Source organism: Lithobates pipiens, unplaced genomic scaffold (assembly GCF_037356315.1).
Source record: "Lithobates pipiens isolate NorthernLeopardFrog02 unplaced genomic scaffold, aLitPip1_a1.2 Scaffold_27, whole genome shotgun sequence".
Lineage (NCBI taxonomy): Eukaryota > Metazoa > Chordata > Amphibia > Anura > Ranidae > Lithobates > Lithobates pipiens.
The window spans coordinates 18,531,116-18,555,052 of NW_027507788.1; the positions used below are offsets into that span (position 1 = coordinate 18,531,116).

The 23,937-nt window shown below is 44.3% G+C and overlaps 1 protein-coding gene across 1 annotated transcript in view; it reads left to right on the plus strand.

The window, feature by feature from the left end:
* Positions 1-22,560, plus strand: part of LOC143933113 (free fatty acid receptor 2-like) — a 35,166-nt gene extending 12,606 nt beyond the window's left edge. Inside the window, exon 2 of the mRNA XM_077456052.1 lies at positions 20,093-22,560. Within this exon, the coding sequence (XP_077312178.1) occupies positions 20,093-21,065 (973 nt within the window). The 3' untranslated portion in view covers positions 21,066-22,560. The remainder of the gene's footprint in view (positions 1-20,092) is intronic.
* The last annotated feature ends 1,377 nt before the right edge of the window (positions 22,561-23,937 follow it).

Below are 23,937 nucleotides of genomic sequence, written 5' to 3' on the forward strand. Positions count from 1 at the left end.
CCATCACCCTGTTATCTCCACTTCCTATTGATTATTGTATTGGTGCAACACAAGAAACAAAGCCGACTGTTCTTCTTGTTGAGACATATTTTATTACTGTCATTTACGAGAATTACGATCTTTCACTGCCACGTGGGGACAACAGCCGGACCGAATCCGAATTTACAATACATTCCTTTTTTAGATAAAACCTCTAAATGCAAAATTTTAAGCTGGGGTTTCTGCTTATATTTCGCCTAGAGTGGAAAAAGTTACGTGCTAATACAGCGATAATACAGCTAATACAGCCTGATGAGTTTACTTCCTCTTTCATTCCCTGCAAAGGCAAAGCATAATGGAGTACTATGCATCGCATAGTACTCCATTACAGTATGTGTCACTTACCTGACACAGGAGCCAGCGAAGTCACCGCTGTTCCCTGTAGTCCAGTGCATCCATCTTCTCGGTGGGTCTCGCAGCTCCGCCGCTGTCATTCGACAAAGCCGCGATGACGTCACTCCCGCGCATGCGCACGGTAGCCGACACGCGTGGCATCTCCATCGTTGACGGTGCCACGCTCAGTGCTCCTGCACGCCGCTGTCTACGGCGCATGCGCCGTAGACTGCGGTGCCTGTCTTCGGGCAAATATCTCCTAAACCATATAGGTTTAGGAGATATTTCTTGGACCTACAGGTAAGCCTTAATCTAGGTTTACCTGTAGGTCAAAGTGTGTTGTAAGAGGTTACAACCACTTTAAATTGAATGACAATGGAAAATTGACCTCTTATGCCACGTACACACGACCGGACTTTCCAGCAGACTAGGTCCGACGGAATCAGCCCGTCGGACAATCCGACCGTGTGTGGGCTTTTCACATAAAAAATCAGATGGGCCTAGAAATAGAACATGTTTCAAATCTGTCCGATGGACTCAATACCTATTGGGAAAACCGTTCGTCTGTGTGCTGGTCCGACGGACCAAATCCGACGCAAGGGCAGCTATTGGCTACTGGCTATTGAACTTCCTTTTTTAGTCCCGTCTTATGTCATCACGTTCAAAACAAACGGACGTGTGTGAGCATGTCCGTTCGCTGGGAAGGTCCGTCGGAACTCTGCCGAAAGTCCGCTGAGAAGACTGTCAGACCTAGTCTGCCGGAAAGTCTGGTCTTGCGTATTCGGCATTATATTGGAAGTCATTGTAGGTGTAAGATTCATTTCTCATTACTCACTGCCCAAAGAAACCCCTAAGAACCTCGGGGGGGACCCTATTGTTCTACCAAGCCCTATTGAGAAAGCCTTGTCTGATTACTCTACATGTCAGTTCCTCCACCCCTCACCTCCCTACATAACAATTTTTCTGTAGCTTCTGGACTAGAGAGGAGCCATTCTCAGCCAAGGTTCTGTGGAGGTCTGGGATTCCTCCAGAGGTTGCAAGGGGTTCCTTGAGCTATGGCTGGTTGACCACTTGTTTGATGTGGTCTGCATAGTTCCAGGGCCAATGCCACTTGATAAAGTCAGGGGCATAACACAAATTATATTTCTAGTTGACTGTAAAGGTGGCATTCTGATTACCACTGTAAGGGGACATTCTTCTCACTGCCCACCAATGTAAGTGGCATTCTTCCCACTGCCCACCAATGTAAGTGGCATTCTTCCCACTGCCCACCAATGTATTAGGTAGTAGTAGGCATTCTTCCTACCGACCACCAATGTAAGGGGCATTCTTCCCACTGACCAGCAATGTAAAGAGCATTCTTCCCACTGACCACCAATGTAGGGAGAATTATTCCCACTGCCTACCAATGTTAAGAGCATTCTTCCCACTGACCACCAATGTAAGGAGAATTCTTCCCACTGCCAATCAATGTAAGTTGCATTCTTCCCACTGACCACCAATGTAAGGAGCATTCTTCCCACTGATGACCAATGTAAGGAGTATTCTTCCCACTGACCACCAATGTAAGGAGTATTCTTCCCACTGACCACCAATGTAAGGAGCATTCTTCCCACTGACCACCAATGTAAGGAGCATTTTTCCCACTGACCATCAATGTAGATGGACATTCTTCCTACTGACCACATATGTAAGGAACATTCTTCCAACTGACCACTAATGTAAGGGACATTCTTCCCACTGATGACCAATGTAAGGAGCATTCTTCCCACTGACCACCACTGTAATTAGCATTCTTACCACTGACCTCCAATGTAAGGACTCTTCTTCCTACTGACCGCCAATGTAGAGGGCCTTTTTCCAACTGGCCGCCAATGTAAAGAACATTCTACCCACTGACCTCCAATGTAAGAGGCATTATCTTAATGACACCCAAAGAATTAATTTTAGCAGGGGTTCCCTGAGACTTAAAATCATTTTAAGGGAATCTCTAGAGTAAAGTTTGAGAAAGACTACAATAGAATCTCAATTAAGTGACCATTCTGAATCTACTGGGGCTGCTGACATCACAGCAAGAAGATGGCGGCACCCAACAGCAGTCTTCTGGGTTTTGGGATGTCTATCAGTAAATAACATAAGAAAAACCCATTCAATGCACACAGGGCTGGACTGGGACAAAAATTTGGCCCTGGACTTCATCCAGACCAGCCCACTTTAATTTTGCAAACAAGCACAAAAACAGTTTATAAAACTATACGCAATTGTGCAAAAAAACATAAGTAGTATAACATAAGGGGTCCTCACTAACCTCTTTTATTATTTCACTTATTCTCCTCTGTATTTTTCTCACCTTTCTCACATCACTGCGTGAAGATGAGGGCGAGCCACGCAGCCATTACTTTGTCACTGAAAATGGCCCACTGAGCCATCGGCCCACCGGGAAACTCCCTGTAGTCCCAATTGCCAGTACATGCCTGAATGCACATATAATCTAATCTTATGGGAATATTTTCGTTGAAATGAACAGTCAGGTGACAGGGTCTCTTGAAGATAAATTATATTTTTTTCCCAAACAGAGATAGATTACAAATGGAATTGGACCAATTAGCTTGTCAACCATTGGTCAGTGTAGCAGATAGAGAAACAGAGGAAAATGAAAATCTCTACCAGCTTTCGACTTCCTGCGCTGTATTCTGCACAATCTTCCAGTAGTATAAACAGGCATCCATTATAGGATGCCGAGCCTGCCAACCAAACAGAACCTGATAGCAGAGCGCTCTTTGAAGTACAAAACTTTTCCCTTGTAAAACGACCATCTCGGTGGCGCGTGGGAGGATAAGTGGACGCTGGCTTTTAAAGCACTAAATCTTCTGTGTGTGAATTTGTTGTGGATTCGGATTTAGAGAAAAGAATCTGTATAAACAGCCTCTCTTCTGAACCCGTCAGTTGTGTCTCGGTATTGTAAGCAAAGGCGTTGCTAAGGTTGTTCTGAAACTTTAGTTAACCGCTTCCAATACCTCTTCATTATGGGTCATTCTCCAGTTTTCAATGCAGTGATAGTTTGATTGACAATTACTTTGCAATGCAACACTGTACTCAGTATCATTGATCATGCTCTGTTAGCTGCTTCCTGGTCACAGCAGCCTGGGGATGACAGCGCTAAACCGGGATATGATGTAATACTTGTCACATCCGTATCGGGGAATGGATGTTGGCTGATCCGTCTCTTTCTATTCCACCCACCAACACTCGCCATGCCTATCCAAGGTCTGCAGGTAGCAAAGCAGAGCCTGAAATATGTGATGGGGCAGTTGAGCCCCATCACACTCACATATTCTTTTTTATTAATTTTACAATGAAAAAGCGACCTGGCACAACACCGAACCACTCATATGGCCAACATGGCCAACATTTACCGTAAAAAAAAAAGACTAACAGTATCTCTAACTAGACATTAAGTGACTGACTCCCCCACCCCCCAACAACCCAAGACTCAAGTTCCTTCACAAACCTCTCAGAAACCTTGTATCCAGACAAAAAATGTACCTGGTACTCAATACACCTCTCAAGGATTGACCATACAGTGCCCGCTTACCTCTATCATTAAGCCCAATCAGCCTTTATAGTTGTAACTCTTTAGCAGTGAAAACCAGCCAGTGCTCGTTGGGCCTCAGATATCTCCCAACCATGACCCGTAGGGGTGCCATGGATCAAAAAACTCACGGATCGGATCGTTCCTCGGATCAGAGTCACGGATCGGATCATTTTTCGGATCAGCAAATAATAATTTAATTTGCAAAAACCTGTTAAAATTCCACCACCATATAGTCCCCACTGTAATATCCACAATCTCCCCCACTGTAATATTGTCTGAGTATGGCTGTGTACAGCTGAGTATGGCTGGCTACGGCTAAGTATGGCTGAGTATCGCAGAGTATTGGCTGGGTATCGCAGAGTATTGGCTGGGTATCGCAGAGTATTGGTTGGGCATCGCAGAGTATGGGCTGGGTATCACAGAGTATGGGCTGGGTATCGCAGAGTATTGGCTGGGTATCGCAGAGTATTGCTATGCAGGGTATCGCTGAGTATTGCTAGGCAGGGTATTGCAGAGTATTGCTAGGCAGGGTATTGCAGAGTATTGGCAGGCAGGTTATTGCAGAGTATTGGCAGGGTATTGCTGAGTTTTGCCAGGGTATTGCAGAGTATTGCCAGGGTATTGCAGAGTATTGGCAGGGTATTGCAGAGCATTGCTAGAGTATTGCTGGGTGCTGCAGGGTATGGAGGGATGGCTGCTTCCATCTCTGGATCTCTCCCCTCCACTGTATAGATTAGTACAGAGAGGGGAGAGAGGAACTGGCGTCATGACATGACACCGGATTGTTTACAAGTGATCGCTCCGTCGGAGCGATCACAGTGTAAACAGCCTGGGTGTAGAAAGATGGCCGCCACTTCGGAGCTAGGCCGAAGCCACGGCCTTTCCTAAGGCTGAGACCACGGAGCGGTCCGCGGATCGCGGCATGTGCCGATCCGAGCGGGGTGACCCGTTCGGATCACGGATCGGTGACGATCCGTTGCACCCCTAATGACCCGGGTGTTAAAAGGATGTACACACTATGGCTAATCGATACTAATAAGACTCCTACCCCACCGTTACATCAGAATTATACCACGCTTGCCACAACTTATCAAATTTCTTTCCACATACCCTTGAGAAGTATGTCGCTTTATAATGGGGCATCATTGAATTCCCCAGCCCCTTCCAAAAAAGTAGGGAGGGGGCTTCAGGTTTCTTCCAATGTAATAGTATGGCCTTCCTACCATAAAACTGTAGGATATTGATTAGAGTTCTGTGAGCCAGAGATGGAGCAACCTCTTTGACCAATCCAAGGAGACACACTCTGATTGTCAGTGGGACAGGGACCACCAGGACCTCGTCTATGCAGGAGGCAACCTCAGTCCAGAACTGTTGGATCTGAGGGCACCCCCAAAATATATGGTCGCCAGCCGCTGGCAAAAAAGTACACCTCCAACATTCTTCCGGAACATTCGGGGCTATGGAAGCCAGTCTAGCTGGGGTATAATACATTTTTATGTAAGAATTTAAAGTGGATCAGTCTATCTCTGGCCGCCACCAGGTGCTGAAAGGGATGATCCCACATGTCATTCCACTCCTCACCCTGGATGTCGGGGACCTCTGCTTCCCACCTTTCCCTACACTTGGCTACTGCCAATGGCCTTTTTTAAAATAATTCTTTGTATGTAACAAATAAAGTTTTAGGAAGTTCCTCAGACGTAAGCAGATTTTCTAGGTCTGAGGGGAAGGACTCAATGGCTCGGTTCTTAAACGGGGCCTGGAAGGTGTGACGCAGTTGGAAGAATCTAAAGTAATAGGAATTAGGAAGGTCATGTCTATGCTTGATCTGGTCAAAGGTCCGTTTTTTTTTTATATTGTGAAAGATAGTGTTATGCCGAGTAAATTGATACCCAACATGTCACGCTTCAAAATTGCACCCACTCGCGAAATGGCGACAAACTTTGGCACTTAAAAATCGGCATTGGCGACATTTAAAAATTTCTACAGGTTAACAGTTTTGAGTTACAAAGGGGGTCTAGGGCTAGAATTATTGCTCTCGCTCTAACGATCAAGACAATACCTCATATGTGTGGTTTGAACACTGTTTTCATATGCGGGGGCGGCTTACGTATGCGCTCACTTCTGCACGCGAGCTCGGCGGGACAAGCTCGCGTTTATTTATTTATTTATTTATTTTTTTGTCCTTATAAAAAATTATTTTGGGTCACTTTTATTCCTATTATGAGGAATGTAAACATCCCTTGTAATAAAAAAACAAAAAAAACAAGACAGGACCTCTTATGCTGCGTACACATGATCGGACTTTCCGGCAGACTTGGTCCAGTGGACCGGAATCCGTCAAACAATTCGATCGTGTGTGGGCTCCAGCGGACTTTATTTTCCCAAAAGTCCGACAGACCTAGAAATAAAACATGTTTCAAATCTATCCGACGGACTCTAGCCCAACGGACTAAAAATCAGGAAAACCGTTCATCTGTGTGCTAGTCCGACGGACCAAATACGACGCAAGGGCAGCTATTGGCTACTGGCTATTGAACTTCCTTGTTCAGTCCCGTTTATGTCATCACGTTCAAAACGAACTGACTTTCAAACAGACTTAGTCCGGTCGTGTGTGGCCAAGTCCGTTTCATTCAGAAAGTCCGTCGGACCTCCGCCGAAAGTCCGTCGGGAAGACCGTCGGACCTAGTCTGACAAAAAGTCCGGTCGTGTGTACGCGGCATTAAATGTGAGATCTGGGGTCAAAAAGAATCCCCCTTTAAGACCATTGGGCAGAAGTGGCGCTTGACGTCGCTTCCGCCATCTAATGTTATGCAGCCGAGTGGGGACCATCTTTCCCTCACTCGGCATCCAGACTCAAAAGGGAAAGGATGCAATCATCTTCGCTTCTACTGGTCCGCTCCGGTAAGCGCCGGAGACGACCGGAGCGCAGCGGGGGGGCAATTCCGTCCCTAATTAAAAGTGATCTCACTGCGAATCTTCTGCAGAGACCACTTATTTCTTAAAGAGAATCGCACGCCGTTGCTGAAAATACCAGGTTTATAGCAGCTAGCTGTTGCCATAACAATGGTATTTAGCATCAATGTACCTACGTACAGTTACGACGATTTGCGTGAAGTGGTTAAAAAAAATAAAAGTCAGCAGCTACAAATACAGTAGCTGCTGACTTTTAATATAAGGACACTTACCTGTCCAGAGATCCTGCAATGTCCTCACCCAAAGCTGACCCATCCCCAGACTCTGGGTGCAGGCGCAGGCATCCTTACTAAGGGAAACAAGAAGTGAAGCCTCACAGCTTCACAGCCTGTTTCCTACTTGCAGCCTAATAGGACAGTCAGAGGAGAATGAAAACGCCTCATACAAGCTTTAACCAGACACTGATAGAAGTCACAAGACTGCTATATACTGCTGATGAGAAAAGGTATTTAGCAGTTTATATCTACTAAAATAATTGCATTTCCATGTTCTGTGTACTGTGGGAGACCAGATCTAGTGAATGCAGGCTCCTGGGTTTAGTAGCACTTTAATAGAGGGTCAATAATGAGACAGGATGGAGCTGACAAATACAGGGAAGGAGGTGGAAGAGTTCAAATCAGTTCACTAAAGTAGATGCTGGAGCCAATGATTGGGAACCAATGATCGAATTAATCATTTATTCATTAGTTCCTTCTCCAGAGGAAGGGGAGGGGTCACAGATATAAACACTACTTTTTATATGATGGCACAACCAATCACAATAACCATTTTGGTACAGAGCCGCTTGCTCAGGCACCTTTACATTGGACTGGACAAGGACTGACTACATAAAAGCAAACAATGCATCAATCTGTGACCAGGTCAGCATGACACTTCATGGGGGGTGGGGTCCCAGTACCCAACTATCTCACAACTAGCATAAATGGGGCCCTTGTGCAGCTGCACAGGCATCACAAAAGGCAAATCCACCCCTATTTCACTATTCAGCCTAGCATCCCGTACTAGACTTACTATGACCTGCTGGAAGGCAGTAGCTGTGAATGATGCCAGATATTTGTATGGTTTAGCAGCTGTGTCAATAACATCTCACAAATCATTGAAGCACTGTGTGACAGATTGGGTCAGATAATCAGTAAATAGACTGCGGGAGGCCCTAATACCTAATGCGCCACCTTATCGCATGTGGTGTTGACTCTGTGTCTGTACTCGCCATGTAATATGTGGCGTGCAAGGGATCGTGAAAGAAATGAAAAGGTCCAGCTGATAGAGGGGTGTATTATGCTTCGAAATAATGGAAGTGAGCTGCAAGGATGAGGGCAACATGCGTGACATGTTCAACTTCCACTTGACCTTTCAATGAATGAACAGGAAAGTTGGAGATCATATCTAAAACCAAATCATTTTTCCCATTTTCCATAAATTGGGAAAGAATTGAAACTTCTTCATACACTCACTGACCAGTCACCACCTAATACAAAAGACGATGGTTCCCTATGGGCGAGACACTGACACCCTTATTTCTACTATACAAAATCCATATTAGGACAATTATGTTGTGATCCAAGACAAGGTGAGGATAATGCTCTGGATATTGTACATCTACCAATAGAAATGAAGGCCTTGGTACAAACGAATGGCTTAGGTTCAGTGGTTCCCCACAAAGTGGGGGACCCTCAAAAAATAAGGGTCCCCCAGATGGATTAATCCATACACAGTTGCACTAGAAAAAGCAACAGAAATAATCCAAAGGCAAAACATTTTTCCCATTTTCCATAAAGTGGGGAAGGATTAAAACCTCTGCCCCTTCGTACGCTAATAGATCAATGACCGCCTAATACAAAAGATGATGGTCCCCAATGGGAAAGACACTGACACCCTTATTTCTATTATACAAATTGCATATTAGGACAATTATGTCATGATCCAGGACAAGGTGAGGATAATGCTCTGGATATCGTACATCTACCAATAGAAGTAAAGGCCTTGGTGGAAACGAATGGCTTAGGTTCGATGGTTCCCCATAAAGTGGGAACCCCTCAAAAAATAAGGGTCACTCAGATTGAGTAATCCATATACAGTGGCACCAGAAAACGCAACAAAAATAATCCAAGAGTACAAAAAGGATTTATTGGTTCAGTAAATTACCACAGAAAGGACAACAAACAGCCAACGTGTTTTGGGGGCCAATAGATCTCCCACTACCCCAGGGCTTTATTCTAATGAAATGGTCTAGGGACTCAGAGGTAGTGGTTGTACCACTTACAGTATGTATGAGTCCCTGAACCATTTTAATGTACTTAAAGGAGAAGTGTTGGAATGGTAAAAAATGAACATGCATAGCATACTTGCCAACTGTCCCAGGTCTGCCAGGACAGTCACGAATTTTAGTAAAATGTCCCGCTACGGCTCAGTCCCGGCCAGTGTCCCAGGATCAAAGCTGGGGAGCAGAACCTGCTGCATCCTTGGTCCCATGCTGTAGCTGTCCCCCTGCTGGCTCTAAGCTGGAGAACTGGGCAATCATGTGACCATTGTTAGTCAACGGTTCTCTGCTCACTAGAGAGCCAGGCTGGGGAGAGGGCGAAAAGGGCTGGCTCAGACTCTCAACAGCACTCTGAGAGGCTGAGCCAGCTGTCTGTAAGGCATCTGGGTGGGCAAAGATGTTGGGATCCACCCAGATTCCTTACTGGCATCTGGGCTTTAAGCCCTGAGGAAGGGAGAGATCTATGGACCTTCAAAGCATGCTGGATGTTTGTTGCCCTTTCTGTGGTCATTTACTGAATCAACAAATCCTTCGTGAATCCTGGATCTTGTGTTTGGTGTTCTTTCTGGTGCTCACATCCTCTTAATTAGCTGGTGCAATCCCATTGTCCCTTTACCCTGTCAAGCACTTAGTAATGTGAGAGTGGCCTGCGTAGGGGTCCAAATGACCCCCTTGCCAGGCCACAAGTGGACCAATTCATCACTATTTTCAATAAATACTTTTTAAATAGAGATCTCCTTTAGATAGGTATCATTACAATATTCATGAAAGTCAAGCTATATTTGCATCATATATCAAAGAGGGAAATTACATAGCTACAGAATATTAGACCTTATTCAGTTGATTAGTACCATGCATCAATAAAAATTAGCCCATTTCTATGGCTGGGATCAAAGCCATGGCCAGCAAGGTGCTGACCTGTTCATATGTAAACAGACATCCAAGGTATTACATGTGATTAGATATAGATGAGTAGCCCTGGGCTAAGGATGAGCTAAGGTTTGGGCTGAACTGAAGTCAACCCAAATCCACAGGAAACTTTCACATGACATCAGGCTGCATTCCCAATTAGCTACAACCATGGAATACCCCACCCCACAGCTGCATGTAGCAAAGGGTCAGGAGTGCTGGCGACATCATTAAAGCGGAGGTCCACCCTAAAGTGGACCTTCTGCTCATCGGAACCCTCCCCCCCTCCGGCGCCACAATTGGCACCTTTCAGGGGGGAGGGGGGTGCAGGTACCTGTACAGTACAGGTATCTGCACCCACTTCCGGGATAGCTCTCTGCGGAAAGGGGCGTAGATTACGCCCCTTTCCGAAAGTCCCCCGCTGCCTGCTGGGAAACACACAGATCCCAGAGGCAGCGGGGACCGTCCTTATTGCGCAGCGCGACAGTAGGGAACCCGGGAAATGAAGCCGGAAGGCTCCACTTCCTGATACCCATACCCATGATGGCGGCGGCAGCACCCGAGAGACGATCGGGAGATCGGCTTCGGGTGCCGAAATCGCGGGCGTGCTGGACAGGTAAGTGTCACTATTTTAAAAGTCAGCAGCTGCAGTATTTGTAGCTGCTGGCTTTAAAAAAAAAAAAAAAACGCGGAGTCCCGGCGGACTCCCGCTTTAACCTAATATGGCCACACGGTCAAATCGGTCAATGCCATGATCCATATATGGCCATGTGGCCATAATAAGTCAACTCCACAACTGGAACTCCAAGGCCACAACTGATTGGCATGGAGGCTTGCTGTCATGACAAAAGACGATAATTTAATTGGTTGCAGACTGATAGGTAAGTTGACCTGGGAATTTTCTTTGGTTTTGTTTGACATGCTTCACCCTTCCATTTGCTCCTTGCTGCAAAAGCCAGTTATAGATGGGGGCAGTGGCCATTTGTTTGTAGCTCTCATGACAGTTTTATTCTGGATCGAACCTTAGATCATCCTTACCCTGGATGCAGGAAAGCTCGTTAAAAAATTTTTTTTATTGAAAGCAGAGATAAGCACAGGTTTGGTCCAAACGTAGGTATGGACCAAACCTGGAAGCAAGCTGCCACTCTTGCCAAATCAGCACCCTATCAGCCGCAACCAGGGCATTCCATGCCCTGTAGTCGCACATAACTAAGGGGTGGGGATGCTTGTGGCATCATTGGCCTAATATAGCCACATGGCCATATTTACTCATTGACATTGTTCAAATGTGGTCATATAAGGTCAATAATTTTACGAACAACCCCACCCCATTGTTACTTGACCCTGCATAAAATAGAATTCTCTGGTTATAGCTGATTGGGCAGTGATTTGAGGAGGGTGACAGCTTGCTTCAGGGTTGGGTCTGATCCAGAGGTTGGACCAAACCCAAGCTCATCCCTAATTGAAAGTAATGATAAGTGGATCCACTCGTGACCTGGCAGAGGTGTCCTTAGAGGTCATTTCAATGTTACAGAGTGTTAGCCCTTGTACACACGATCGGAGATTCCGACGGAATGTGTCCGATCGGAGCGTTTTGTCGGATATTCCGACTGTGTGTGGTCTGTATCATACTGTTTCCGTCGGAATATCCGTCGGACCAAATTTTCCAACTTGCCGGAAATATTTTCCGACAAAATGCTCCGATCGGACATACTCCGATCATGTGTAGAGAATTCTGATCGGACAAAGTGCCACGCATGCTCAGATCAAATTCCTACATCAAAGCTATTGGCTACTAGCATGAACGTAGTCCGGTCGTAATGAAATAACGTCATCACGTTCTGAACGATCGCATTTTGCGACAACTTCATCCGACAACAGTATACAACAGTTTCGGACAAAATCCGACGGACAAAATCCAACGGATTTGGTTGTCGGAATCTCCGACCGTGTGTACAAGGGCTTAGATAGGATCTCTACCCAGGTCAATGGGCCAGTGGGATTTCAGCTTCTATTTAAAAGGGTATGAAGCATAGATGTGCCGTGTCATCATGACGTATTTGTTGTGATCGTAAACATCTGTGATCCCAGCTGATTCTTGGTGGTGTGTGGCTCTATTTGACCGTGTGAATGAGGCCTTCAAGTGACTTTGTCCCCATAACTGTTTACCGAGCTTGTTTAATCCACACAATCACAAATGCTGGGTCTGTTTGCGCTAAACATACATGTTGTTTTAAAAAAGAATAAATGTTTGCATTGGGCAGGATCGCAAATTATCTCAGAGCAAATTTAACTGCAGATAATCTAAAGAAAGGACTCTGTGGTTATAGAGTAACATTGCAGAAAAAAACAAAGGAGGCAAACATGTTAGTGATCACCAGGATTCTGAATATATAATGTAGGAAGATGGTAAAGATAAAAATAGATTGAAAAATACATAATAAAAATGTAAAAATCTGTAGACCTCCAATGAAAACGAATGCTTTGTTTTGGGCAGGAGGGCTTGAAGGTTTGTTACACAACAGACCGTTAAAGGGTATTAAACCCTAATAACGATCTCCTCTTATTTGCTCCTTTTTTGTATGAAATATACCATCAAAAGATTGTGTCCGAAACTGTTGCATACACACGGTCGGACAAAGTTGTCAGAAAATCCGATCGTTCAGAACGTGATGACGTTATTTCATTACGACGGGACTACGTTCACACTAGTAGCCAAAAGCTTTGATGTAGGAATTTGATCTGAGCATGCGTGGCACTTTGTTCAATCGGAATTCTCTACACATGATCGGAGTATGTCCGATCGGACCAGTTTGAACAAGTTGGAAAATTGGGTCCGACGGATATTCAGACGGAAACAGTCCAATGCATACCACACACAGTCGGATTATCCGACAAAACGGTCCGATAGGACACACTCCGTCGTAATCTCCAACCGTGTGTACAAGGGCTTAAACATGTCAGGAATCCAGTGCTGTCCAGTGCACTCTGCTTACAAAGCCTTTTAAGCAGAGGTCTTGACCAGATTGTTGCTAGGCCGAGTTTCCTGTCAATTTTCCTTATTTAATCTCAGGGATTTAAAGCAAAATCTAACTCCAAAAATGAAATTTGTTCCATTCAAACTCTCTCACCTTCATAATCACAAATTTTGGGTTTTCTTTTTCTGATATTTTTTTTTCGTCTGGCTCCATCCTCTGCTGCCATTCTGCCCTGGGCCAGAATGATGTGTCCCTGGTCCTACAACCTCCTGGGTTACTCACGTCACATCTTCTAGAAGGCTGCAAGACTAAGCACAAAGAGTGGTCAATGGGTGGTCCCAATACTTTATTGGTAGTTGTGTGTCTGAACCCAGAAGAGACAGCCAGCTAAAGAGGACCAAGATGGCGGCATGGGCCTAGGGCTATGTCATCCAACAGGAAATGTTCATGTTTAGAAGATAACCCAGCCATATAGGTAAGAGGGCAAAAAAACATGGGGGCAGTTAAGTTCCACTTTAAGGACCGGAGTTGTGTGGTTCAGTTATTAGGCTGAAGAAAGAAGATGAGGAGGAACTCCACTCATGCAGAGCACACATATAGAGCCAATATTTGAGCAACACGGGTACTGGGCTGTACGCTCTCCTTCAGAGGAGTGTTGGAACTGCTCCCTGGTGGAGATGGGAATAGCGTTGGCCCCATATTGGGATAGGGCATAGTGATCTAATAGGAAAACAAAAAATCATAAGCCGCGCTAAACAAATACAAAAACAAATACAACCAACTACTCGTGCAGTAATATTGGAATAAATATTAGACAGGGTATAGCAACCCTATATATATACGTGATACAAAACACATACGTGTTAATATTTCAAACCCAAAGTCTAGCCACTGTAATTTAACACATACAGTAAAGTTCCATGACATAAACCTATAAATACAAAAAAATATAAAGCATAAACACCCAGTGTATAAACAATAAGTCCGTGTATAAAAATACCAAAATAGTTGACGTGAAGCTGTGAATGAAAATCCTCTAAGGATAAACCGCAATGTTCATAGGGATCCAAAAATGGAAAGAATTGTGTTCAATCCACCACCAACATACGATAAGATTAGCTGCTTACCAGATAGACATGACCCCCCACTACAGAGGGTCACACGGGACTTTATGAGAGTAGACGCCACTTCCAGCCACGAGGGGGGGTTCCTCGATGTCCTCCTGGTTTCACTACTTCAAAGGATCTTGGGAAGGAAACTCACTCCCGGACACTTAACTCAAAGGTCCAAAGGAAGGACTCAGAGGCAGGGGCATCAAAATCATAGAGGAAAAATAAAACTCGAAATAGTGTAAAACCCTTTTATTATAAAAATAAAAATATAAAAATACACTTACAAGTGTGTAAAAGAAAATACGCCTTAAGTCCGTGGCGCCGGCCGGACGCACACGGACAGACCCGTTCTCCTGGAACCCGTCACAAACACGAGGTGATAAGTAGCGTACCGCTCAGCCCTACGCGTTTCGCAACAAAATTGCATCATCCACGAGTTTTAGGATCTCTAGTGTTGCTGGTTATTCTGGCTCTGCCAAGATGGTTACAACCCTGTATTCCCACTATGACTTGTGTGGAAAGCTCTGTGCTTTGGTAGTGGATCGTGGACTACTCTGAACTGAAGAGGACAGGTGATCCGTATCCCAAGGAGTTACATGCCGAGTTATCTTTGAAGCAGTGTTATCATCTCCTCCCCATTATGGGGAAAAGCAGAACGGAAGGTGTTGTTCTACACTTTCTGTCCTAGGGTGACTACCTTGCTCCTCCACAGATTCAATATGGTGGGTAAGCGTTGTCACCCTAGGACAGAAAGTATGTTTATGGCAGGATCTCCAAATTTAATTTGTACCCATCCAGCCTTGGACCAAAGCAGTCAAAGATAACATTGACTTCCAGAGATATTTGGTACCTGATGACCCATACTAGCTGATATTCTCTCTTTCTGATGCTTCATGTCCTCTATTATTTCATTTCAATTTGGTGCATTGTGGACTCCATTTAATAGAGACTAAGGCCGCGTACACACGGGCGGACTGTCTGTCCAACTTAGTCCGCTGAAACACATTTCAGCGGACAGTCCGCTCGTGTGTGGGCTTCAGCGGACTTTTTCAGCGGACAGTCTGACGGACTAAGTCTTTCGGAATTTCCGTAATACAGTCCGTCCAACTTTGGTTTCAGCGGACAGTCCGCTCGTGAGTAGGCTAGTTCGACGGACTAAGTATGGCGCATGCTCAGAAAGGATTTACACGGCGAAAGGTTGCATTGCAGTGTATTGGACGTCGTATTTCTAGTCCCGTCGTACGTGCTGTACACGTCATCGCGCAAGCTTTCGACGGACTGTCTGTTCATCGTGTGTGGTCAAGTCCGTTCATTCAAAAGTAGGACGGACTGTCCGTCGGATTTTGTCTGACGGACTTAGTTGGCCAGACAGTCCGCCCGTGTGTACGCGGCTTTATCAGCATCTTTTAATGAGGACGGCACTACCTCAACATTTCTTATCTGGATTACGGACGCCCTATGCTGATCGCCGAATCAACTGTAGGTCTTTATTCCAGGATCTTTATTGCAGCTCTGCTTGGAAGCAATTGCCGCTGCTCCTCAGGAACAAGGAAAGGTTTGATAAAGACCAAATTAATTTAATTAGTTTATATGAAGTTGGGGAGATGAGCACAAAATCCTCATGAGAATTCATATCCGGCTCAGCACTTGTTTTTAATATGTACCGGTACTGATGTTGAATTCTGATAAATGAATCAGCCGTGTATTAAATCAGTCATTAACTATTATAACTGACCCTTGAAAGATATAAAAGACATAATTTAATGCAGATCTGTATCCACTAGTACATCATTAAATGTATTTTAAAATGCAACAAGTGTATCTGAATTAGGCTTGGTAGCCCCTCTACAGCAGAAATGAGGTTGAAAAAGGAAAGGGCATGACTGGGAGCCAATCATTTATGTTTCATGCAAATTTGCATACAAGGAACATTCGAAAGAAGAAGGGAATAGAGGGTTAACTTCAACAGTTTCCTGCTGCACTTTAATTGTCCAATCAGCAGTCTAATGCCACGTACACAGGACCGGACTTTTCGACGGACTTGGTCTGAAATCCGTCGGACAATTCGATCGTGTATGGGCTCCAACTGACTTTTTCTTCCAAAAAGTCCAGCGGACCTAGAAATAAAACTTGCTTCAAATCTTTCTGACGGACTTGAGTCCGGTCTAAAAATCCGGTCGTCTGTGTGCTAGTCCGACGGACTAAAACCGATGCTAGGGCAGCTATTGGCTACTGGCTATAAACTTCCTACGTCATCACGTTCTAATCCGTCTGACTTTTGGAGTGATCGTGTGTGTGGCCAAGTCCGTTCCCTTGAAAGTCCGGCGGACCTCAGCTGCAAAGTCCGCCGGATTGTCTGTGTCTACGCGGCATAAGGGTGGATAGAGGAAAACTATAACTGTACAGAGAAGATGGTGTTATTCAATCTTTCTGTGCTTTCTATAATTCTCAGATATGGATGGACATCTCCTTTGTATGTGTCGTCTATGTACTTTCTGTATGCACTTGCAAATGTGGGTCTGAACTTGCTAGCAAATTTGACTTCTTCAGAAAGAGTCAATTCCCCAACACAGTCCCCTCTCTCCTGGGGTTGTCTAATTATTGTGCTGGTCTAGCTACTCCACTCCCCCACCCCCCTTGCCTCCTTATCTAGCTGCTGTGGAAGGAGCAAAGGGGAATACTATAAATCAGCTCTTCTCAACCTTTTTACCCAGAGGAACCCTTACAATTATTTTTCAGGTTCAGTAGGGAAAAATAAGTATATAGCAGTGGCACACATCTTCAGAATCCTACAAAAACTTTATTTGTCACAGACAAAAAACAGTGGATCCCAACGCTAACGTGTTTCTACCCAGAACAGGCATTAATCATAGCTATCAGCCTTTGTCAACCTTTTTTAGCCAAAGGAACCCTAAGCCCCCGTATACAGGGTCGGAGATTCCGGCAACCAAATTGGATTAATTCCGACGGATTAATTCCGAAAGAGGTCCGGAAGTGATGTTGGATACACACGGTCAGACTCAGTTGTCGGAAAATCCGATTGTACATAACGTGATGACGTTATTTCGTTACGACGGGACTACGTTCAGGCTAGTAGCCAATAGCTTTGGTCTAGGAATTTGATCTGAGCATGCGTGGCACTTTGTCCGTCGGAGTAGGCTACACATGATCGGAGTATGTCCGATCGGAGCATTTTGTCTAAAAATTTTACCGGCAAGTTGGAAAGTTGGAAAAGTCGGATATTCCGATGGAAACAGTCCGATGCAGACCACACACAGTCGGAATATCCGACAACACGGTCCAATCGGACATTTTCCGTCGGAATGTCCGACCGTGTGTACAAGGGCTTACAGTGGCGGTCATAATACCATGATTTTAGACCGCTAAAAAGATTAATGGTGTTGTGGCGCTGGCTCTATCATCCTTCTATCATCCTTCAGATGCCCCTTACATTGGCGGTCAGTGGGAAGAATGTTCCTTACATTGATGGTCAATAGGAAAAATGTTTCTTACATTGGTGGTCAGTGGAAAAAATTGTCCTTACATTGACGGTCAAAGGGAAGAATGCTCCTTACATGGTGGTCAGTGGGAAGAATGCTCCTTACACTAGTGATCAGTGGGAAGAATGCTCCTTACACTAGTGATCAGTGGGAAGAATGCTCCTTACATTGGCGGTCAGTGGGAAAAAAAATGTCTTACATTGGTGGTCAGTGGGAAGAATGCCCCTTACATTGGTGATCAGTGGGAAGAATGCCCCTTACATTGGTGGTCAGTGGGAAGAATGCCCCTTACATTGGCAGTCAGTGGAAAGAATTCTGCTTACATTGGTGGCCATTAACCACTTTCAGACCGGACCATTTTGCTGGCTTAAGACCAGAACACTTTTTGCGATTCAGCACAGCGTCGCTTTAACTGACAATTGCGCGGTCATGCGACGTGGCTCCCAAACACAATTGGCGTCCTTTTTTCCCCACAAATAGAGCTTTCTTTTGGTGGTATTTGATCACCTCTGCGTTTTTTATTTTTTTGTGCTATAAACAAAAATAGAGCGTCAATTTGGAAAAAAACACATTATTTTTTACTTTTTGTTATAATAAATATCTCCCAAAAATATATAAAAATGCAATGGCCCCTTATACGCGCTTGTCTCCTTGCCTTAACCTCCCTGGCGGTATGATTATTTTTCAGATTTTAGGTGCTGAAAGCGGTACAATTATTTTGCATGAAAATTTGGTGTTTTATATTGTAGTCCTGTAATTCTTAGGCCGCGTACACACGGGCGGATTGTCTGCCCAACTAAGTTCGTCAGACAATCCGACAGACAGTCCGTTCAAAATTTGAATGAACGGACTTGACCACACACGATGAGCAGACAGTCCGCTGAAAGCGTGCGCGATGACGTGTACAGCACGTACGACGGGACTAGAAAAACCACGTCCTATACACTGCAATGCAACCTTCGGCCGTGTAAATCCTTTCTGAGCATGCGCCATACTTAGTCCGTCCAACTTGCCTACACACGAGCGGACTGTCCGCTGAAACCAAGTTTGGACGGACAAAACCAAGTTTGAACGGACAAAATTACGGAAATTCCGTAAGACTTTGTTCGTCAGACAGTCCGCTGAAAAAGTCAGTTGAAGCCCACACACGAGCGGATTGTCCGCTGAAACACGGTTCAGCGGACTAAGTTGGACAGACAATCTGCCCGTGTGTACGCGGCCTTAGGAATAACTCACTTAAATCTGTCCAAACATCTAGCAGACATCCCGGGTATGATAAAGTTTGAAAAATAAATTATAATATAATAAATAACTATAAATAATTATACCAAATAATAATATAACAATAATAAAAATTATTCAATAATGTAATCAAATCAAAAAAACTGAAATTTGCGCAGTTGCAGAATTGTCACTGTCATTACTTTTCAGTATTTGATGACGGATCTCCCCACAAATCGCTATCGCTCAATTCTGCGAGTGATTCTAATTTATTATTGCTGTTTTCTAGCTAAAACCATTTTTGATGTTAAGGGACAGTTTTGGTTGCTATGGACAATCTCCAGTTTCCAGGCATAAAGAACAGTTTTTATAATATAAAACTGCATGCAGGACACTGGGCAGAACAATGGGGACAAAGGGGATGTGAAATTATTACATACAGCAATGTAATCTGTAAGATTACATTATACTGTATGTATACTGTGTGTTTCACTTTTTGAATTTGGCGCCAATCTCCGTCCCAGTGCGTCGCATCGCTCGCGGGGAACAGAGGTCGGCTCCGGGATGAATCGAGCGGAGGACGAGCCGCTCACACAGTGGGGGGACATCGCTGGATCCAGGGGAGAAGGTAAGTAAACCTCCTCCTGCATTCGGCGATGTGGTCCCGAGTCTAGCTCGGGGTTACCGCTTTTGGTATAAATCTTCCACCCCGAGCCAGACTCGGGAATACCGCCAGGGGGGTTAAGGTAAGGGGCCATTGCTTACTTGAGTGTATGGACACAGTGAAGGGAACACTGGGAAATGGTCACTGGATTTGTATGCAAACAAAATTATAAAAATGTAAATTAGTTACAGTGTTGCATGACTGCGCAATTGCCAGTTAAATTAGCATGGTGCTGAATAGAAAAACAATGCTCTGGTCATGAAGGGGGTAAAACCTTCCGGTGGTCAAGTGGTTAAAGCATGAAAGCCAACCAAAATGATAAAATAAAAGATATCGTGCTGCCCTTCAACAAAACCCGAACACTCAATCCTGGCCACAGCAGCACAATTCCAGCCTAAGATTAGATATGATTTAACTGAAATGATTTATTTATTTTTTGTTCAGAGTCTTATTGTGTGATTTGAGCCTCAAGTAACTCCTTCTAATTTATTTTTATTTTTTTTAATAGGAGCCTTGTGCTTCATGGACAACATACTCACCTTGTCCTGGCAATCTACATTCTGACATTTACGACCGGCCTGCCATCTAACTTGCTGGCCTTCTACGCCTTTTTGGTCAAGGTTCGCAAGAAACCAACCCCAGTAGACATCCTTCTCCTCAACTTGACCATCTCAGACCTTCTCCTGCTAATGTTCCTTCCACTGAAGATGCAGGAAGCAGCTTCCGGTATGGAATGGAATATGCCCATATTTCTTTGTCCTTTGACAGGATTCTGCTATTACAGTAGCATTTATATCAGCACCTTGTTCCTCACTGCTGTCAGCATCGAGCGCTACCTTGGGGTGGCATACCCCATTAAGTATAAACTTCATCGAAAGCCAGAGTACGCTGTATTTGCTAGCATTTGCTTCTGGTTTGTTGCTTGTGGTCATTGCAGCATTGTCTACATCGTTCAGTACAGCGTAGGGAGCAACGCCACAAACTCCAATGGAACAAAATGCTATGAGGACTTTACAAAAGAACAGCTCAAGATACTGCTGCCAGTGCGTTTGGAGTTAGGAGTTGCCCTATTCTTTATTCCATCTATAATAACGCTTTACTGCTACATCAACTTCGTAAGAATACTGATGTCTCTGCCCAACATCCAAAAAAAGAGAAAACAGAGAGCCATCGGCTTGGCCATCGCCACTCTCGCTAACTTTTGCATCTGCTTTGCTCCCTACAATATCTCCCACATTGTTGGCTTTGTGCAAAATAAGAGCCCAGATTGGAGGGTAGATGCCTTGCTTCTGAGTACGTTCAATGCCACCTTGGACCCAGTTGTGTTCTATTTCACCTCTACGACGGTCCAAAAAACATTTTTTGACTTTCTGACAGTCATCTTACAAAAATTAGGGAAAATGTGCCCCTGTAAGAAATTCTATCCATCTTCAGATGGCCTTCCATATAGCGAAAGCAATCTAGACAGGTCCTCTACCTGAGATTTTAAGGCTATTCACATCTCACAGGAGACATTGACAAGGTGTTCAGCTCTGAATGTATGGAAAATGTATTGCAGCTAAAGTTGCAGGGTGCAAGGTGGTCTGCTTTTTCTACATGTCTAAAACCTGGTCTAAGTTATGCCTTCTAAAATGAGTGATGGTGTTTGGAGTGCTGCACGTACCTAAGCTTGAGTTGAAAATGTAAGGGTTCATTTAAAGGTTGACAAATTATGGGTATACCTGATTTAGATGTTAAACCTTGAGATGCATAGAGGGAGCACAAACTACCTGCTGCATAATTCAGTTTTTCATACAGGTATTGCTGTAGTGCCACAATCGACCCCTTACTACCTTTGGTTGATAATGGCATGATCCTGGAACACATTTGCTGACGATCCTGGAACATACCAATGGTGATCCTGGAACACAATTGCTGGTGATTCAGTTACATATCTGCTAGTGATCCTGGAACACACCCTCTGGGGATTGTGGAGCACCCACTGAACGGTTTTTGGTATCTTTCACATACAGAAAGCCTGATGTAAAAACAGTGCCGGTACTAAGAGGTCTCCTATAGCCACCAATCACAGTCAAAGTTCAAACAAGAAAAAAAAAAAACAAGCTGCATATGGAATTGTACATCCATGCATGCATATTGTGGATGATGGCGATTTTGATAACAAATGTGTACCTGTTTCTTTAGCTTTCTGATCTCTCCATGATACACAAAGTATAGCTTCAGAAATCTTCCATACCAAGTGAGTGACAAAAGTATTGCACTGGCTGTCCATAAAATGGTACTTAAAGTGTTACTAAACCCACAACAGTAAAAATCAATCTGTGTATGCATTAAAACATGCTTGTTATACTCACCATGGAACATAAGGGGGTAATCTTCAGCATTGTTTAAAAAGGCTATTTGATCCTGTCTTCTCTGATCCTCCCCCTCTTCCACAGTCCGCAATCTATCTGCTGATAGAACAGAGCTCATGTAAACAGGCTGCACATGCTCAGTTTGGTGTATATTGCTTGAGAGTTTATTTTTCTTGGGAGAGTGTATGTGATCAGCACAGGTCCAATCAGCACTGTCCAGACAGAGGGTCAGGGGTCAGGTCAGGTTGACTTTAGGTAATTTTAAAGTGTATTGTGTTTGGACCTTGATAACTAAGGATTTGATTTAGCTCATTACTAATTTCATTTATGGGTTATAGCATCTATGGTACAATGAGTACTAAAGAGTGTCATTTTCATACCTAATTATAACAGTGTAATTTTAAATAGTATTATTTATTGTATTTATTGCTGTGTTTTCTATGTTGGGTGTGGGATTCTCTAGCTCTTTATGCAATTTCGATGAACTCAGCAACTGGAATCCCCAGGCTTATTATTTTTCGTTTTGCAAAGTGAAGAACCTATTAGGAGTGTATGACCGCCATTTGTATTTGTAACTGCTGCCATCATTTAGCAGAATTGGGGATTCTAGCAAGTTCCCCCCCCCCCCCCCCCCCCCCCACAAGATGGAAGAAGCCTGAATGCAAATAGACTTTTTGGCAGCAATGCAAATCTGAAATATCAGTTCTGGGTGGTATGTTCTTAAATAGCCACAGTGAATAAAAAACAAATTTGTGTGCACCAAACATCTTTGCAAAAAAAATACAACGTACAGGCATACCCCACTTTTAAGTACTCAATGGGGTTTATTTACTAAAGCTGGAAAGTGCAAAATCAGGCTCACATCTGCATAGAAACCAATGAGCTTCTAACCACAGCTTGTTCAATTAAGCTTTGGTAATAAAACCTGGAAGCTCATTGGTTTCTATGCAGAAGTGAGCCTGATTTTGCACTTTTCAGCTTTAGTAAATAAACCCAATTTTGTACGTAAAAGTGGGGTATGCCTGTACGTTGTATTTTTTTGCAAAGATGTTTGGTGCATTGTGTACTTAAAAGTGGGGTATGCCTGTAAACAATTAGAAGTGATGTCATCACTGTGCTGTCCTTAGCCTGTGCAGAGAGCAGAGCTGTGGGAGGGGCCCAAAGGTCCCACCCACTACGGGATGCCTGTAGAAAACTACAGGAGGGGGGCGGAGACAAGACCAGTCACCCAGCACAAGGAGAGAGAAGAGCAAGGACCGGTCTTTATTACAGGAAGCTCCTGCACAGAGGTAAAGTCTTACTGCACAGATCTAGAATAAATACGCAAATCACACCAAGATTCAAGGAAGAATACTCATGACTTTTGTATTTAGACAGTATTTGTGTAGCGCCCCCTTACTTCCTGAAGTGGCCCCCAAGTGACTTAGTGGGCTAGCATTTCATCCCAGGGAGGAGTCCATGACTCTTTGTGGAGTGGAAGAATTGAGCATCAATCACTTTAAAATGTTTAACAGAGTTTATTATACGACCAATAAACTTAAAGCGAGAGACATTTGAGCACAGGATACCCAAAAAAGACCAAAATGCATACACCGAAGCCAACTTACAGCCCATACAGAAAAGAATGTTTAGGCCAAACTGCTTCAATGCTGTACACAAGCCACCAGAACTTCCTGCAATGGACAGTAGTCGCAAGTCGTTTCCACCAAGCTCCCCCAAGACACTGTTCATCAGACCAAGTTTCCCCCTAGTGCTCCAATCTAGGTCTCAGCTTCACTCCTCCCAGATGTACCCTCCAGTGCAAGCTTCTTCAGGCCACACAGACTCAGGCATTCCTCTCAAAGCATTTTTGTCCTCGCCAGGCAACAAGATTGTGAGGGTAGGGTGCAACCATACCCATGTTCCCAGAGAACTTCCAGAAGGTCTACCCAGATACAGTGGAACCTTGGTTAACAAGTAACACGGTTAACGAGGGTTTTTTGAAAAACAAGCAACTTTT